Source organism: Gastrolobium bilobum, unplaced genomic scaffold, assembly GCF_033153095.1.
Source record: "Gastrolobium bilobum isolate Gb01-03AN ecotype WA unplaced genomic scaffold, APGP_CSIRO_Gbil_v1 utg49603, whole genome shotgun sequence".
Taxonomy (NCBI): Eukaryota; Viridiplantae; Streptophyta; class Magnoliopsida; order Fabales; family Fabaceae; genus Gastrolobium; species Gastrolobium bilobum.
The window spans coordinates 97,711-118,559 of NW_026899458.1; the positions used below are offsets into that span (position 1 = coordinate 97,711).

At 34.9% G+C, this 20,849-nt stretch overlaps 1 protein-coding gene across 1 annotated transcript; it reads right to left on the minus strand.

The window, feature by feature from the left end:
- Nucleotides 1-722: 722 nt before the first annotated feature.
- LOC133290525 (protein SRG1) lies at nt 723-2,475 on the minus strand. Its single transcript, XM_061488615.1, has 4 exons — nt 2,176-2,475; nt 1,792-2,039; nt 1,385-1,712; nt 723-1,132 (listed from the first exon to the last, which is right to left on the minus strand). The coding sequence occupies exons 1-4, from the start codon at nt 2,440-2,442 to the stop codon at nt 872-874; spliced, it is 1,104 nt and encodes a 367-aa protein (XP_061344599.1). The 5' UTR covers nt 2,443-2,475; the 3' UTR covers nt 723-871.
- Nucleotides 2,476-20,849: the final 18,374 nt, after the last annotated feature.

Here is a 20,849-nt window from a genome sequence, read left to right on the forward strand (position 1 = left end):
TTATGAGATTTAGGTTGCGTTTAGTGACAGCACAAATAAAATAGTATTGAGTCACGCCATAACTTTGTGTTATAAGGTGTTTGATGAGCACAAGACAAAATATTTTAGTGTAAAAAAATAAAGCAAAATTTACTATAATGCTTTTATCTACTTATACTATTTTAATAAAGGAAAATCATACTCTTATGTTACATGAGATTGATCTTTCATGTTATTCTCACTTCGAAATATGTGTTTCTTTTTCTTTCTTTTTTCTAAAAATTAGTAGAACCCACTTTATTTATCTCTTAACATGAGATAACTTCTCTCATACTACATCAGATAAATAATTCTTTTTAACAAATAATAAGATACAATTTTCTTTTTGGAATTTATAATACTCCTGCAGTTGGAGAAAGAAATTGCTTCCTGCTGACAAAAAAAAAAAAAAAAAAAAGGGCCCCACCATATTTTTTAAAGAAAAAGCATAACTCATTTATTGACGTGAGAGGCAGCATGAGATTAACTTCTCATATGAAAAAAAGAAGTATAAATCGCTTTCTTTTTTCTATGTTATTCTTTAAACGATGCCTTAGACCATTAATTTCCAAATTCCAACACAAATTGGTAATAAAGCTTATAAAATATATTATCATTAGTTTGCATTGAAAGATAACATATACACGTTATACATGTCTAGAACAAGAACAGTGAGTCTTCTGTATGTGACCCACAATCACTCTCTTATACATCACCCAACTAATTGTTTTTGCCTATTTTTCAATAAAAAGAATTGAGAAGCTTGACCTTGATACTTTTATATGGTTCATATTTATAGACAGATAGTCTAACTATAGTACTCTTAGCTAGTAGGGGAGCTGAGTTGGCCTTCCTAGTTTGTGTTTTTTATTTGAATCTTGGCAAAGTCCAGGGTCTTTTTTCCTTGTAACTTGTTTGTTACATAGTGTTTACTGTACTCTCCATGATTGTATCTTCTATACTTGCATGGGTGATTTTCATCCACAAATTCTGACATTGGACCAAGCTCTACTTCATAGCTAGGAGCATAAAATGTCACAATTGATAGTCGATCTTTCTCCTTATGAGCCACAGCTCTATGCTCCACACTCCTGTATTTTCCATTTGTAAGAACCTGCATAATGCAAATTAGAATCAAATTCAGAAGAGAAAACAAAAAAAACATGAAAAAGAAGATAGACTAAGAATGAGCTACCTATTAAGTAACTCAAATTCCAATACACAAAAAAAAAAAACAAAAATCACTCTCCGTTAAACTCGACTAGCGAGTGTGGAGTGGAGACAATCTTTGTACGGAGCCTTACCCGTACATAATTGTAAAGAAGTTGTTTATGAGAAAGAAAAGAGAAAAGTAGAGTGGTCTTACTTCTATTGTGTCTCCAATGTTGATGACAAGAGCATTTGGAATTGGTTGAACAGACACCCATGTATTGTCCTTGAGTATTTGAAGTCCCACTGGGCTTCCCTTTGCTTGCTGCAACACAGTGAGTGCACTACCATCTGAATGTGGGCTCAGACCCAAAACAAGGTCAGGTCTTGAACATGTTGGGTAGTAATTCATCCTTAAGGCTTGCACTGCTACATCAAACATCTTCTCAAATACATCCCCTTTCAAGCCCAGTCCTAAAGCTATGTATTTGAGCATATTCTGGCATAGTTTCCTTATTTCTCTTGAGTACACTTCCACAGTTTCACTGCATGAGAATATTTTTATCTTTTTAACTAATCAAAAAACATGGGGGACTAAATGAAGAAAAAAATTATTTATGTTACCTGAATCTTGCTGGCCTCGTTGGCCATAGATTTGGATTCCTAACATATTGAGGTTCAATTCCAAGAGCAAACATGTTGCACCAATCCAGCTTTTGATCCTCTGAGAAAACAAAAGCTTGTCCATACCCTTGAACTGTACCTGGTGCCATAGGGTATTTCTGTTTCTCTTCCAAAGGTAGCATGAAAAACTCCTTGCTCATATCCTCTATGGTCTCCAACAGATTTTGGTCAACCTCATGATTAATTACCTAATGACAATACCAAAAATTTAGTTTACATGAAGGCTTATGTTTTCAAAAATCCATGTAACTGTGGTAGGATAATGAAAGTCTAAACAGTTAAAAAAAACAAATAACAATAGTGTAAAAATCAAGTGGTATTTACCTGAAAAAATCCCCACTCCTCACAAGCAGATGCAAGCTTGAAAAGTTCATTGAAGACTTCCTCTTTGTTCCCTTTACTAAGCTTAGAGAAGTCAATGATAGGCATGATGTCACTGTATGGTGAAGAAAAAGATGTATCAAGTGTTGGTCTTTCAGTCATGTCTCGTACAAATCTTTGAGGAATTGTCCTTGGCTTAGTTTTTCTTAGTTCTTGGACATCATCAATGTGCCCAACTTTGATGGGAGGAGAAATAGGTACAGGAGCCATGGAAACAGAATTTGAAGATGGAATTTTCCCTACAAACTGATTACTCTGCATCTCTACCCTCTTCACAAAGCCTGTATTTATAGTGGAATTTAGACCCTTGTGACGTTATATATTATCAAATTCAAAAAAAAATAATAATAAAAAATAAAAATTGCTGCTATGCAATATTATGTCATAACTGTAAATAATTGGCACACATGAATCCATGATTTTGAGTGAAATCATTTTATTTTATTTTTACCTTTTAGATAAAGGTCAGATGAAGTCATGTGTGAATTATTTGCAATGGTGATTGTAATGTAGCGTAAAAGCCTTACTTTAACAAAATTTGGAAGAGCTATTCAAAGGACCCACTTCAAGCACATTTTAATAGAATTTCAAGTTATACGTGAGACTCTTTTTGCACACACTTGTTTACATCTGTTTTATTGAAGTATGACGAGTCTCACATTGATTAGTAATATGATAAGTGAAGTTCATATAAATAAAATAATTTCTGAATCCAATATCTTAAGCTTTTGGGTTATTCGTAATATTGATTTGGGAAAAGTTCACCAATGTCCCTGTGGTTTGCTTCAGAATCACTTATGTCCCTGTGGTTTTTTTCTATCACATATATCTCTGTGGTTTTTTTCTATCACATATGTTCCTGTGGTTTGCAAAACGGTATGTTTTTTATCACATATTTTCCCGTAGTTTTTTATTTTTTACAAAGCTCATGAGCATATGTGATCAAATAAAAACCACAGAAGTATAGATAATTCTGAAGCAAACTACAGGGACATTGGTAGACTTTTCTCTATTGATTTTACTTAATGTGATTGGTCTAATTTAGCCTATGAATGATGGCCTCGTTCCCCTAGACATGCTTGACAAGACTATTTTGAAATATTAAGTATGTTATTAAATAAAGAGCAGACAGGTGTCGTCAGTTCGATTTCCCACAATATATTGACATTTAATAATGTTCCAATGTGTGAGGTGAGTCCAAATGTACAACCACTAAGGATAGGTGTGTCTATATTAATACCTCCAATAATAATAGTTATATTTATTAATGGTGTATTCTTCATAAGGGAGGGAATAACGAATGGGCCCTCTTATGTATAATTTCATTTTTTTGGCATTCAACCCTTTGCATGTATATCTGAGGTGTCTTGTATAACTGATAAACTGACGACAAGTAATGAATTACGACAAACTAAACCATACTGTAGTTGGTAGTGTCATGTCGTGGTTGATTGTCACAGGGAATTCAAATTATTAATAAATTTTTAAATATTAACCTAATTATAAATACTAAACCATATCTGAGGTGTTTTTTAATGTTTTTTATTTTCAAATTTAACCCCCACTTCATAAGATAGCATGTTTATATATATAGCCTTATGAAACATATAACGCTTGATAACGAAAAGTCAAAAATATAACTTACCTTCCTTAAATGAACAACATACGTATAAAAAGAGAAAGACAGTGGGAAAATTAAGAAAATTATCTTAGACAATGCAACTTAATGTGCAAAGTTCTATAGAAATATGAAAGTTGAACTACGAAGAGGTACTCCAATTCACGTCTAAAAAATATTGGTGTATCACGTGCTCAATATTCAATAATAACTCAAGCGTTGTTAGTTTTGTCTTCTCCCACCACATGGAGCAAATATTCCACACTCCTGGACCAATGACCAATGCACCGAGCAAGAGAGAGAGAGGGGAAGAGAGAGGAGAGATAAAAGAGAAAGAAAGAAGGAGGAGAGAGAAGGGGACCAGAAAATTTATTTTCCACCACATGGGATGGACTCCTTATATAGTACAAAATGAGGAAGAAAGAGCATTAACTCCTCCATGTGGACATAAAAATACTCTATTAATAATAGGATAATTTTATATCTTTCTTTTTTTATGCTGAACTTAAAATACTAGAATAAATATCTCTTCTTCTTTTCTTTTCTTTTTCTAATTTTCTTAGTAAAACACGTTGTCTAAAACAAAAATTTCTAATATACTAGATAAAAAAATTTAAATATTGCTTTTTTAATAAAAAATTACAGAAATGTAATCATTTTGAATGTATTTATAAATGTATAGCACTCAAACACGCTCCATAGAGGGAGTGACCGTTTGGAGAGAGACACGTCTTAGAGGGGGGCGTGTTCTAGGAGAGAGACACGCCCCACAGGAGGCATGTTTGATGAGAGAGACACGCCCCACAGGAAGCGTGACCTATATATATCCCACTTTTTTATTTTTCTCCCTTCACACCTTCTCTCTAAAAATAACATCTGACTTCTCTCTAGATTTCGTCTTCAGCTTTTTGCACAGCAAAACTTTGTCACTCAAGTAAGTCCCAATATCTACTTTTTATTTTTTAATTACGGCAATAGATATTTTATATTAGTAGCTTAGAAAATGGTTAGTGGCTTAGGTTAGAAAATGGTTAGTGACTCATAAATTAATTAGTGACGTAAGGTATGATTAGTGACCTAATACAATTATATAGGATTGTAATATATAAACATATACTTTTTTAAATAAAAAATACATTTTAATTTTATTTTTTAAAATATTAGTGTAGGCAATATTTATTTTATATAATACAATATAATTTAATTTAATTCAATTCAATTTACTGTAATTTAATTTAATTTTAATTATAATAAACAATTTATTTTTTGTAATAGTATTCTGTTATGACTTATTCGTCTTCATTTGAGTCGTCGTGGTCTGCATCTGATGGTGAGGCCGAGCCTTCCAATCCCTGTACACATGTACTTCCTGGACCGTATAGGTGAGAGGTACTTCGGAAGAGGACACAGCGCGCCCACGTTTCACAGACCGTGTGGAATGAGGATAAGGTTAGAGGATTGAAGACTTGACGAGGAAAACTACAGGGTGGACCCTGTCATGATGATATTCCAGACGTTGTGGCCGACTACCTCACACAGACTGGTTTCATACATGTGGCGTGTATGTGTCATATTCAAGTATGTAATTTAGAAAGTAATAAACCAGATTGTAATTACACTAATTTTTATTGAAGTGGTTACATATGAATTGACAATTGTTGTTTGTATTTTTAGATGGATGGCGCCCTTATTAGTGCTTTGGTCGAGAGGTGGAGACCAAAGACACATACGTTTGATATGATGCAGGGAGAGATAATGATCACATTACAGGACGTGGCTGGTATACTTGGTTTGTCTACTGATGGGCAAGTAGTTACTGAACATACCGCAAGTAGTTACTGAACATACCGCTTTGGATTGGTCCGTCAAGGGTCAGCAGGATTTTGTTCATGCGCTCATTGCTGGCGAAGACATATTTGGTGGCGATCTACGTATTTCATACCTGCATAGATTGTATGCCCATTGGGGTCCAGTTGCCCAGGATCCTGAGGAGGTGAGGCGTTATACTAGGGCGCACATTTTGCGATTATTAATGCCATGGCTACTCTGTGAGAGATCAGGTGGTAGCAAGATTGCTTGTCATTATGTTCCATTGCTTGGAGGGGAGTTTGAGGACATTGGCAGATATAGTTGGGGCTCTGCGATTCTCGCCCATCTATTTAGGCAGTTATGCATGTGTACAGACCCGCACAAGACAAACATGGGTGGTTGCCACATATTGCTTCAAATCTGGGCTTGGATCAGATTCCCCTTATTGCTTCACCTCTTCCTCAGCCTACCAAGCCAAGGTGGCATTTTGGACACAGGTATATGTTGTTTGTATTGCCTTATTCATTACCTGTTCATTAATTGGATAATTAATTTTTATGTTAAATTTGAAAATCAAGTTTAATTCTTTAGCCCCCTCCCGACCACATGAGCAATCTTGGTATTGGGAAAACCTAGACACGCTATATAGAAATGAGGAGTGTTAAATATTTATTAATGCCAAATTAAATTGTTACTTTTTTAGTATGTACTGATTGTATGTTTGTTTGTTTTTGTGTAGGTGGTTTGGCAACCATACGAAGAGTACTATACATCATTGCAAGTATCTGATCATGAGCGGTATTTGTGGTTGGCCATTACTCCTATTATTTGTTTCCATACGGTTGAGTATTGTCACCAGATAGATGTGTGCGACAATTTGGTTTCGACCAGCCCATACCAGGCAAACCGAGAAAGCTCAAGGGTGTTCATGATACGACCCTTCGAGGGAAAAAATATGAAAATTGGGAACGTAAATTGAGGCCATTCATACATAGATGGATGATCAGGGAGACTTCCATATGTGTTCCCCTGTATTAGTGGGCTTGATGTCCCCGAACCATGAGTACCTGGACTGGTACAGGCATAAAGGCAAGCAGTTCGTAGTGAGGAGGGCTGAGAGGATTGGACGAGCAGTAAGTTATTTAAGTTATAATATTTATGTGTTGATTATAGTTATTTTAGGGTCTTACATTTTAATGATTGTGATTTTTAGATCGATGGCCTGGAGATGTTGTACTTTGCGACCACTGATGAGCAGTTTTCGAGTTATGGATTGGAATGGGTCCATGAGGAGATTGGACGCATTATTGTAATTTTCAGAGAGTCTGCATGTGTCTCTCATCAAACACGCCTCCTATGGGGCGTGTCTCTCTCTTAGAACACGCCCCCTGTGGGGTGTGTCTCTCTCTAAACAGTCACGCCCCCTATGAGACGTGTTTGAGTGCTATATATTTGTAAATACATTCAAAACGACTATGTTTCAGTAATTTTTTATTAAAAAAGCTATATTTAAATTTTTGTTGCCAATATACTAGCACAACCACTATGGATAATATATGAACAACCTAAATATAAAAAGAGAAAGAGGGGAAAATTTAAGAAATTTACCGTAGACAATGCAACTTAATGGGTAAAGCCCTATAGAAATATGAAAGGTGAACTACGAAGAGCTAGCCCAATTCACGTCTAAAAACTATTGATGCATCATGTGCTCAATATTCAATAATAGCTCAAGCGTTGTTACCTTTGTCTTCCCCCGCCACATGGGGTGGACTCCTTATATAGGACAAAATGAGGAAGAAAAAGCATTAACTCCTCGATGTGGGACATAGAAATACTCTATTAATAATAGGCTAATTTTATATCTTTCTTTTTTATGCGAAACTTAAAACACTAGGATAAATCTCTCTTCTTCTTTTTTTATTTCATTTTTAATTTTTTTCGTAAAGCACGTTGTCGAAAACAAAAATTTCTAATATACTAGCACAATCACTATGGATAATATATGAACCTAAATATAAAAAGAGAAAGAGAAGGGGAAAACTTAAGAAAATTACCTTAGACAAAGCAACTTAATGTGCAAAGCCCTATAGAAGTATGAAAGTTGAACTATGCAAGTTACCCCAATTCACATCTAAAAACTATTAGTGCATCATGTGCTCAATATTCAATAATAGCACAAGCGTTGTTAGCTTTGTCTTCCCCCACCACACGGGGTGGACTCCTTATATAGGACAAATGAGGAAGAAAGAACATTAACTCCTCGATGTGGGATATAGAAATACTCTATTAATAATAGGCTAATTTTACTCTTTCTTTTTTATGTGGAACTTAAGTACTAGGATAAATCTCTCTTCTTTTTATTTAATTTTGTCAAAAACAAAAATTTCTAATAAACTAGCACATGCACCATAGGCAATACATGAGCAACCTAAGTATAAAAAAAGAAAGGAGAAAAAATTAAGAAATTTACCTTAAACAACACAACTTAATATGCAAAGCCCTATAGAATTTTGAAAGTTGAACTGCGGAGAGCTACCCCAATTCACCTCTAAAGACTATTGGCGTAACATCATGTGCTCAATATTCAATAATACCTCAAGCGTTGTTAGCTTTGTCTTTGTGAAACACATTGGGTGAACTCCTTATATAGGACAAAATGAGAAAGAAAGAACATTACTTCCTCGACGTGGGACATGAAAACACTCTATTAATAATATATAGGCTAATTTTACCCCCTTGAATTTAAAATACTAGGATAAATCTATCTTCCTTTTTCTGATTTTTACCAAAATAAAATAAAATAGAAACAAAATGATTCGGTCAAAATATGATATTCACAACAAGAATTAAAAGTACTTTATTTTAAAATCTTATGTTCGATTTTTATTGTCATGAATCCTCCTTGTTAAGCAAGCTTTAAGTATTAGTGCAAACTCTGGTTAAAGTTAGTAACATGCTTTAACCTTAGGATTGAACTCAAGTTTACTTTGAGGCACATTGGTATCAAGGAGGCATGCAGTTGAAACTGATTTATTAGAAATTGGAGAAGTGAGATTTCGAATGCTACCAAAAATCATACCAAACTTCCGCATGCCATTATGAATGACTGATTGCCTTTCTAATCATTATTTATAGACATTTGGTGCATTTTTTTGTTACTTCATCACTTGTAACACAAATATAATTAGGGAAATACTACTCTCATTTTATACGAGATAGTTATCTTATGTTCTCTCACTTCGAAAATCACACCTTCTCTTTTCTTTTCTTTTTTTGCTTTTTAATAGTGGGCCTCACTAGAATTCTCTTTATAACATGAGATAACTACTCTCATGTTAATATTCCCCATATAATTATTAGCCAATCACCACAGTTTGGTAGGTACACACCTCTTAGCTAATGAACCGAGAGGATCTTCGCAGACTAGAGTCCCAATATGCCTTTTCTTTTGCCAAAGGGAAGAAAATATCTCTTTTAAGTGCATATGGTAAGTGGTGTGTAACAGTTCTTTTCTTTTGAGTGATGCACTCTATTTCCACGCTATTGATTTGTGAAACAATTAATTAATCAAAAGAATGAGAGGAACTATATTTGTTAATATGATAATAGCTAGGCACAAAATTAATGCACCCCTTTCTTGTGCTCTTAAGTGCTCTTTCCCCCCCTTTATGGTACTCAACTAACATAAGTGATATCATCAACCACAGCATAAAAAAGGACATATATAAAAAAATAAAATAAGGGTCATGTAATTTATAGTTTATTAAGAACAATGGAATTAGGTAAATAATAACTAGTGGTACATATTATTCTAGCTGACAACCTACAGAAGATATATGTGAGTGGTATTAGACAACTCATTCTGAATCGTCCAAAAAAAATGCCACCATTCTGCAGACCAAATCTAGTGTTATTTGTCATGATGCCTTTGTCCACCCTTCTATGCTTGAATCCTCCTTTGTTTTTTCTTCCAACATGCCCTGTTGCATAACCAAGCATCACTATTTGTAAGTGACTCATGGCATGCATGAACTGCAACACACTTGTGTAACTTGCAAAATTTTAGTCCCACAAGTTTTCTTATATTGTGGATGATACAAACGAAAACAGACAAAATCTTCTGTGGACTCTGCCACTGATGTGATGGATATTAGTACTCTGCGCATGCTATTGCTTACTGTCAAGTGTCTGATGAAATGGAAATATATCCATAAAAAAAAAAAAAAGTATGAAGACCTTGGAATCTTAAGAAGAGTGTAAAGAAAAACCGTTGAAAGATGACACAGAACAAACAAGCATGACACAGAACAAACACGCAGTGGTTTTCTTACCCAGTTTTCTACATTTGGTTGGTTCAATGAATATGACTTATGTAAGTTCACCACTTCACCACTTATGCACCAATAGACTAATAAAGTTTTGTCCCTTTTTTGTTACTCCTCCATATGAATCATTTACTCGCATATTTATTTTTCTACAAATTAGTTTGGATCTATATTGAAGCTGTTTTTGTAGGAAAAAAATCATCAATACCCTGTAGTTTATTCTAGAATCATTTATGTCTTTGTATTTTTTTTTATCATATATGTCTCTATGGTTTCCAAAAGGGTATGTTTTTTATCACATATACTCCTATGATTTTTTTTATTTTTTACAAAGCACAGAAGCATATGTGATAAAAAAAATCACAGGGGCATAGACGATTCTGAAATAAATCACGGGGACATCGATAAACTTTTCCCTTTTTTTTAATATTATTATAGGATTAACATAAATAAAATTATCACTTATAAGCAATGACTGATGGTAAAAAAAGTAAAATTTATTTGAAAGACTCATCAACTAATATATATGTGTTTAATTAGCTTGTTTAAGAACAATAAATGATTCTTAATCACAGAAGTGGTTGTCGAATCTTTTAAGTTTAGACTTCACTATGAAGTGAGATTCTTAATCCTTTATTAAGATAATCCCATAAGGCCAACATTTAGAAAGAGATCTCAACTGGATTTTGAAGGAATTCATGCTAATATTCGGTATCTTTTTTTAAAAAAAATTAAAGTAAATGAAGTGAGATTCTTCATTCAAGTTTTTATTTTTTAAAATATAAAATTTAGGTAAAAATGCATTATAAAATCTGAACTTTAAAAAATGAAGTTTTTTGTTTGGTTTAATGATCCCTAAACAAATAAGTTATACTACTCTCTGTCTCTACAGAAGATGCTGCTTATTGGGCTTGAAATTTTAAACGTAAAAGGCTCGAGCATCCTATTGTGCCTCTAGGTACGAATCATTTTTATTTTTTCCCCCCAACCATTTATTTCTAGCCACTATAAGATTCGTGAGAATAAAATTATTTTCAGTATTCTTGTAATATTGAATATTCAGTATATTATTTATTAAAAATAAAAAAAATAACTTACCTAACATCATTTATCTTATTTTTAATTTTTTTTTATATACCGGCTTTAATTATATTTTTGAAGCGAGTTGGTCCACTGAATTCCACAAATTTTAACTTTTTGAACTGGTTATGAGACTAATATCAAGTGAGAGCTTAACTACAATTAAAGCTTCTCATCTCTCTCTAAATATGCATTTGGTAACGTGAATTTCACTTTTTACTATTTTTAATTAAGGGATTACATATTATGTGTGCGACTAAGATTATTTTTCATAGGCTACAATGCATGTCTAGGCTTAGCCTATAGAAACTTTAAGTTCATGTACGACAAAACCTGATTCCCACTATCTCAGTCTACCAAAAATGCAAAGCCACTAGGAATCTAGTCAAGTGAGGAGAGATTTAGATAGATTCTATTAAATTATGTGTTCAATTCTCTCGCTACCTTGATTTTTTCCAAACTCTGTATCCCTAATTTTCCTTTATTCTTTAACTTAGGATACGCATGCATTGCTTAAAAATATAAAGGAAAAATACATTATTTAAAAAAATTTAAAATAAGTATAAATACTAAAAAAAGTTTAAAAAAAATAAATTAAAATTTTATTATTTACTAAATTAAATTATAAAAATTTGTACAAGAGATTATAAAATCTGCTCTTTTATTTTTTTGAATTTTATTACACATGAAATGATATACGATCCAAAAAGTATTACAATAAATTTGTTAAGTTATTTTATTAATTACTAATACATATTAAATAAGGGGACGGTTATACTTACCACCAGGTAAGTTTACCATCCTTATAACTAATCTCCTAACCCTTAGATTAAAATTAAATCTAACGGCCCATAATAATCGGCTTTTTGACCCCTTTGCCCCTCATTAATTAATTAATAACCAATTTGCCCCTCCCCCATAACTATCCATCATCCTGCCCCCATTTAGTCGATCAAGTTGCACTTTTAATCGACTAAATGGGCAAAATTCAGAAATCAAGAAACACGAAGTTTAGTCGACTAAATATTCACCTTGATCGACTACATGTCGAGCACATTTAGTCGTCTAAGGCCATTATTTAGTCGACTAAATATCGCGGATCAGGTTTTTTAAAACTCCCCATTTTGCAAAGGGGGTTATTTTCAAACCCTAGTCGACTAATTTCGCTCCAAGAACCCCTCTCTTCAACCAAGTCCGAGTCTCATCCCTTGAAGGTCCGATTGAAGCATCATTGGTTCACAACTTGCGAAATTGACATTGTAGGTAATGTTTTCTAACTTGCATTTGGTTTTAGGTTTAGGTTTTTTTTTGTTTTCTCCATGCTTTGGTTTCTGTTTTTTTAAATTTCTTGTTTATGGTAGAAGGTTGTTTGCAGTTTTGTGGCTTTAGGTTAGGGGTAGGGTGTTGAGTTTGATGTGAGGGTAATTGACTAGGGTTGATGTGGTAGCTTAGGGTTAGGGTTAGGGTTAGGGTTAGGGTAAGGGTTGCTGTTTTGTTTGGGGTGTAGGGTTAGGGTTCTTGTTTTTATGTTAGGGTATAGGATTATTTTTCCTGTTATGGGTTAGGGTTAGGGTTGCTATTTTAGGTTGGGTTTAGGGGTAGGGTTTCTGTTTTTATGTTATGGTTAGGGTTAGGGTTAGGGTTAGGGTTGAGGGTTTGGGTGTGGGTTGCTGTTTTTGATTGGGTTTAGGGTTTACGTTCCTGTTTTTATGGTAAGGTATAGGTATAGGGTTTGTTTTATGTTTTATTTTAGGGTTAGGGTTTAGTTTTTTATATTGAATTTTAAAAATTTTTGATATTGTTATTGTCCATTGATATTGTTTCCACTTGAATTGTAGGTACCGTTGTTCCCATGGCTGGGCGTAGAAGATCGGATAACGTGGGAAATGAGAGACATAAGAAGCTACGACAAGATCGTCCGTCTTCGTCAAGGCCACAAGATGAAGAGCCCGCTCCTGTCGACCTCCCATTCGGATACTTGTTCGAGCATGACCCCGTGGTTCATGATTCATTTGTCCGTGACTTTGCTAACCGACCCATATGTGGGGCCAAATCACTTGATACATCATTTTTGAAGCAGAAGGTTTTAACATTGTGAGGTGGTTGGAGGGAGCACATCTTAGGGTTTTGGCTGAACTGTCGTGTTCATATACAGAGCTGCATGTACGGGCCTTCTACCATAACCTCAGCTACGTACAGGGTGAGCTGAGGTCGAGGGTCTGCGGGGTGGAGATCATCATGACAACTCCGGTATGGTTGGAGTTACTGGGGTATGACTTTGATTCTGCGGACACTGTGGAATATGACGCAGATAGCGGCGCCACACTTCCAGGATATACACGAGGTGATGCCGTGCAGGAGCAGAGAAGAGTTCGTGGGCAACACATTGCCTATACGGTGGGGTTGCTTACTGTGGAGTCCCGTATACTACATTATGTCATCACCCACATTCTGTTTCCGCGAGCGTTCAATCATTCCAGGGTGTTGGAACATGACATTCCCATCATGTGGGCTATCCGACATGGTACTTTGGTGAACTGGAGGCACTACATCTGTTGGATGATGTATAAGGCCAAACACAAGGGTGCACTTCCATTTGCTTGTCTTGTTCAGAGGATATTGAAGCACTTTGGTGTTCCCATGGGCAATGTGACCTTGAAGAAGACCACAGGGTATAATCATAAGTTTGGAAAGCGTCTACTGGAGCAGTGCAAGATGACAAAGAACATACAAACAGGAGTGTGGCAGTTCACAGACGCGGCTGATGTTGAGGTTCTTGATGTTGCTCCACTTGCAGACATGGTTGAGCCCGAGGTGGAGGATGATGACGATGATGATGAGGGTGACTAGCAAGAGATAGTTGAGCCTGAGGGTGCGTTTTCATTGCGTGATGTCATGAAGGGCATAAACGCCACGCTGAAGAAAATAGGAAAAATGCCGCTAAAACACAAAAAATGGAGGAAGAGTCACATCCAGAAAGGGAATGAAAGGTTTAGACATATACAAGGACGGTTCAAGGGTGTTGAAGATAGGCTTGCTCGTCTAGAGCTTGGACGAGGACAGCAGCAGGTTGAGGATGTTGCAGGGCAGGGGGCTGATGTGTCCGACGAGGATGACGAGGAGACGGCGTCCGAGGAGGAGGAGGATTAGATTTAGGGTTTATGTTTTTTACTTTACGTTTGTAGTGTGTGTTGATATGTAATTGACTTCGGTCTTCTTATTTGACATTTGTAGTTTATGTGTTTTTATATTTAGGAGCTGAACTATTTAATGTTCCCATCATGTTGTGAACTGTTTACTTATTTATGTCATTTTTATTGTTTACCACATGAAGGAATATGGTATTTTTCCATTCTTGTTTTCAATTTGGGTCTAATCACAGTCCAAAGGGTCTAAAATGTCCAATACAATTCAGAACAGTCACTCATAAGAGAGTTAAATGACGAACACGAGTTTCGGGTACCCTAAACCAAGATTTATGCAATACATGTACATATACGGTTTATAACCGCCACAATACAATTTTGTACCTGAAATTGTGTTCCCCAAGTCATAATATGCGTGTACATTAGTATTCAATCGGTTCCATGCCAAAAAAAGAGTGGAAAACAGAATCGGGTGCCAAAACCACTGATTTAGTCGATCAACCTGTACTGGTTTAGTCGACTAAATGTGTAGTCGACTAAACCAGTTCAGGTTGATCGACTAAATCAGTGGTTTTGGCACCCCATTCTGTTTTCCTCGAATTTTTTTTGTATGGAACCGATTGTAGTCTAATGTACAAGCGTATTATGACTTGGGGAACACAATTTCAGGTACAAAACAGTCAATACCCCATTTGTATGCATTGTTGGGTACGTATTGATTGAAACTGTTTGTTTACGCTCCCCGAAACTAGGTGAATTCATTTAGGGATCATATTAATAATGCCGTTACTGGCAAATTACGTGCACCCCGTAGGACCTTATTGATACACTCAGATAGGTTAGTCGTCATATGACCAAACCTTCGGCCCTCCTCATTATAAGACCTGCACCATTTCTCTTTGGGAATCTGATCTATCCATGAGGCTACTTGTGGGTTACTGTCGACAAATTCTTGAAATCTTAAATCAAAGTGAATCTTCGAACACATGTATCCTGCAAAAAATGAACCCAAATTGAATGAGTTATACATAAATAGCATTACATACAACATGTACACATTCATGAAAATAGCTTACCTAGTTTCATCAGCGTTTTCTTCAGTTCCACGTCCCTAAACTTAGTGTTAAAGTTGCTTCCAATATGACGAAGACAAAACACGTGATACGCAAATGGAGGCTGCCAACCGGCATGATCCTTTACAGCCCTGATGATGCTGGGGTGACGATCGGATATTAGACATATACAATGCCTATGTGTGACATGAAAACCCATCAGGCTAAGAAACCACAACCAATCATCCAATCTCTCACCCGGTGGAACAATGGAAAACGCAATAGGCAGAATGTATCCATCACCATCTTGTGACGTAGCAATCAAGAAGGTACCTTTGTATTTCCCATACAGGTGTGTGCCGTCAATTTGGATTATGGGTTTACAATATTTGAAAGCCTCAATGCACTGGTGAAAAGTCCAAAATACCCTGCGAAAGACACCCTTATCGGTGTAGACATGTCGTTCGTCACAACACTCGTCCGTATCAATCTTGAACACAGAACCAGGATTAATCTGTGTCATATAGGTCAGCCAACCAGGTAAGATGGCATATGATTTATCCCAGTCGCCAAACAACTTCACAATGACCTTCATTTTAGCCTTCCAAGCCTTCCTATAAGATATGTTGTATCCATACAAACGTTGTACCCTCTCCTGAATAAGAACCGGTTTCAGAGATGGATCTTCTTTTAAAATACCTATACAAAAATCGAAGTCAAAACAGTCAATAAATATACCATAAAAATAACGTAAACATAAACCCTAAACCAAACATCGCGTAATACATACTTATAATGGCTGCACAGATTACATCAGAATCCAGCAGTCTATGGTCCCAGGTAAGGCCTTGGTTTAGGCAGGTGTGTTCTTTACCCCACTTACTAACAACCCAAGTATTTCCATTCTTGGGCAACATAGCCTGCACGTACCAGGGACAACCATCATTATGGTGTCGACACTTCATCACAAATCTATGATCATCACTTTTTGCCACCACAGCAGTACAATGAGACTTCATACAATATAATTTGACTGCATGTTGCATTTCAAATTTAGTTCGAAACTCCTGGTACAAATATAATGGATCCTCTAAATGCCAGCCACCGTGGAAGTCATTGTCGCCATACAATATACCATGCCTATGTGTGACATGGAAACACACTGGCTGCCTTGTAGCCCCAATTTTTGGTGAATCCTCCCCTAAAGCTCATTGTACGTAGTGCCCCGTTTGATTTTTAACATTTTCATTTTTCCTTCAAATTGAACACCGTTGGGGCCTTCATAATGCTTTCCATCATAGTAAATCATGGTAACATACATGTTTGGACTTGAGCTCATCTTTCACACGAATTTGGGGGTAGGAATCGGATTTTAGGGTTTTGGGTTCGGATTTGGGGGAAACAAATCAGAAAATAAGGGAAATGACAATGATTTCACAATTACTATGCTTTAGAGATGGTGGGATGAAATGGAAGGGTGATTGGAAGGATTACAGCTGACAAACAAGAGAAAGAGGGGTTTTGATTTCGAAAATATTGCAAATGAGACCGAGAGAGATCTGGATATAGGGTTTTCTGCGGTATTTAGTCGACTAAATGTGCTCGACATGTAGTCGATCAAGGTGAGTATTTAGTCGACTAAAATTTGTGTTTCTTGATTACTGTATTTTGCCCATTTAGTCGATTAAAAGTGCAACTTGATCGACTAAATGGGGGCAGGATGGTTTATAGTTCTGGGGAGAGGCAAATTGGTTATTAATTAATTAATGAGGGGCAAAAGGGTCAAAAAGCCCATAATAATCCCTTATAATCCTAATTTTTTCTCTCTCATCCCCTCTTTGTCTCTCTCCCTAGGTTTGGGAATCAACTCTATCATCCTCTCTTTATTGTTAAAGTGCTTTGATCTTCAATTCCAACAAAAATATGTTATATTATTTTGGTATGCTCATATGTTATATTATTTTGAAATCGCAATCAGAAGATGTCTGAAAAATAGCGAGTTTGGGATAGGATGTCTGAATCGCAATCAGAAGATGATGAGAGAGTTGATTATTTTTAACTCCCAAATTCCGATGACTCAAATTCAAACAGAGGGGATGAGAGAGTTGATTCTTTTGAACTCCCAATCAGAAGAATGAAAATTCAACCATGGCTGTATACAATGTCTGAAGCCCAAACAACGAAAGGATCGTGCCTCGTTAAAAGAGGATGATAGCGAGTTTTTGAAGCCTATCGTAGTCGCGCATCCATGGTTGTATACGATGTCTCAAATTCAAACAGAATGAACCACAAAACATCATAAAGAGAGGATGAGAGAGTTGATTCCCAAACCTAGAGAGAGATGTCCAGATTCCAAATCTAGAGAAAGAAACAGAGAGGGGATGAGAGAGAAAAATTAGGATTATAAGATAATTATGGACCGTTAGATTTAATTTTAATCTAACGGTTAGGAGATTGGTTGTAAGGGTGGTAAACTTACCTGGTGGTAAGTATAACCGTCCCCATTAAATATTATAAAATTTATAATTATGATCATGGTCAGTGACGAAGCCGCATGGGGACTTTAGTACTAGTTAATTTTTAAACTTTTTAAAATTTGGCATGAATAGAGATTAAAATTTGGCAACTATACAAAACAAATAAAAGGATGACAGTAGCTAAAAAATTTTAGGGCAAATTTTTGGTACTGGCTAATATTTTTTATTGGCTCCACCACTATTGACACATAAGTTTAATAGTAAATGAATACACTTACACTTTCAGTATAGGGGAATCTTTGAAGAAAAAACTTATTTTTTGGAGAATCTTATTTAAATAATAATATATGAGGTGAATGTGCTCTTTAGCAAAGAGACTTGATGATAGACTATAGGATTAAATCCCACTCAAACTACTTTATGTGCAATTCGAAATACTCTCCCTTCGTCTAAAGTTTTTTTTTTATACTTTTTAATCTGTGATCAACATTCATTTATTTAAACACTCAAGGATGTTTATATCCAAATATATGTGAAGCCAAAAAACTTTTTTTTCCAAATATTTTGATATTTTTTATGGAAAATATTACTCTCCTTTCACATAAGATAACTTGTCTCATATTATTTTACTTCGATTTTTCGTATTTCACTTTTTTTTTTCTTTTTTTATGCAATGATGAGATCCACCTATTTTCTCTCTACAACATAAGATAATTAAAGGAGAATAATAAAACCCATTTTTTATTCATATAATAAAGAATAAATATCAACAAATCCGCTTTACATTTATCCCATCACACTCGAAAATATCTTCACTAAAGACTAAGAACATCTTTTGTCAAAATTGAAAAAAAAAATACCAATTTAATTTTATTTATTTTAATCACCTTTTATGATTAATGCTATCGAAATCCTATTTTTAGTAAAGGAATACATAATCCTTAAAATTGAAGATATGCTCCACCACACTCCTTTCCACACTAATAATGGACTTCATAACAAAACAAAAATAAAAGTCACCAAAGGGTACATTGTAAAATTACAACAAATATATTTCATAATGGTTAAACCAATACGATGAATGAAACATATTCTTCTTAACTTGCCCAAAACCCTAGTGAAGAGATAATTCATTCTCTGGATAAAGTTGTTCAATGATCCAATCTCCATAATTTGATAATCGTTTTTTATTTTCTTCGTATAAATTATATCTATTTTTACAGGTCACGTTTAACCTTTCATTAAAAAGTTGAATTCACGATTATTGATACTAACTAATTAACCTTTAATTCAAGGGTTGATAATCAATTCATCAAAACAATTAAAAAATCATTTTTTAAAAGATATAAAAGGTTTAAGATATCTATATCAAGTACAAAATTACCAATTTAAGTTAATTTAGTAATGTATGAAAGTCAAATAATGATAAAATAAGTTAGCAAATTAATATCAACCCACTAAAACTCAAATAACAGGAATTTTCAACATAAGATATAAGAATGAGTTTTATGTTTGTTATGTTACATAACTTAACTCCATATTTCTACACACATATCAAAGAGGTGGGATTCACGTATTTTTTTTCTCTCTTTCATCATTTCATTTTCTCTCTCCTCTTTATTGTATGTGTAGGAAAGTAAAATTAGGTTATATAACATAACAAAGATAAAACCCAGGAAGAATAAATAAAGGGTTTTATAAAAGTTATGTTGTAGAAAAAGTGATTGGGTTATGTTTATAGAGATTCGTTTTTCGTGTCATAATTTTTTTTTTTGCTTCAAAATATGCGGACCCCACAAAATGTTATGTGTGTAAGAAACATTTTTTATTTTTTTGATCATGTTGCATGATGAACGCAAATAAATCTTTGGTACTACTGTTGTACCAAAGATTCAGTGCATCCCACCAATAAAAATATTACATGTCAGTTTCTGTCAAATTTTTTCTCTCTTTTGACGTGTAATGTTCTCATTGATGGAATGCACTGAATCTAGGTACAGCAGTAGTACCAAAGATTTATTCCAAACCCCATAAATAAATTACATAATTGCTTTACCCATTGAAATCACTACGTTTAACCAGCCACAAGATACCAGCAAAACCTCAACGCGTAATTGTTATCAAAGTCAAAACTTTTCAATAATATACCAAGATATAGTGTAAAAAGCTTTTGCACTAACATGAATCAAAACTAAATCCATAAAATGAACTTAGATGACGAACACTCAACATACAACTAAGAACTGGAAACAGAAGTTTAGCATCGATTTGTACTCAAACACACACAAGGAAACTTTCTGCTAGGATTTCTATTCATTCAAAACTTTGATATGATAACATAAAAGGAGAGTTTGTCATAAACAATGGACCTACTATAACTATATCAGTATTCAAAGCCCTCAAAAATGGCTGCCTAACATTTCCAAACTCTAGTTTTTTTCCTGGGGCTCCATAGCTGTGGAGCAAAGAATGTAGCACTGAACTAACATAATATCCATCTGGTGTCACTAGACAACCAAGAATCCCTTCCCTCTTCCTAACCCATAAAATGTAAGGGTGTGTGTTCTGTATTGTACCCCCTATCCACATTAAGAAGAACCTCAAAATAAGAAATACCTTCCAAAATTTTCTAATCAATCAAATTTTGTACAAATGTACATAAGGGTAACAGATTGTGGGCAACCTGCCATCTTAAGCAGGTTTCCAAGTGCAACTCTAGGTAGATATCCTTTAGCCCCTCCTTCGTTTCACAATGCCATCTCAGTAGAGAAGTAAAAAACGAAAAAGATACTTTATATACAGGACCAAGTTAATCTCTAGCACCACCAAGACCAGCACCACTTATAGCTTTTGTTGCAATCCAAACCAGACGTACAAGCTCATCTAAATCCTGGAAGCTGAAATCAATAACCCTCCTAATAGAAGTTATACAGTTCGTATTCCGTGCTTCTTCCGTGATCAACTTAGCAGCAGTGAAAGCGCTCTGACATTTTCTAGAAGCCTCCATTGCAAAATTTATATCCAGAGTCTACAAAAAACAACTTTCCATAAAAAATTATGAACATATATAATAAATCCTTATGATTTGGTATTCTGTGTCTACGGCA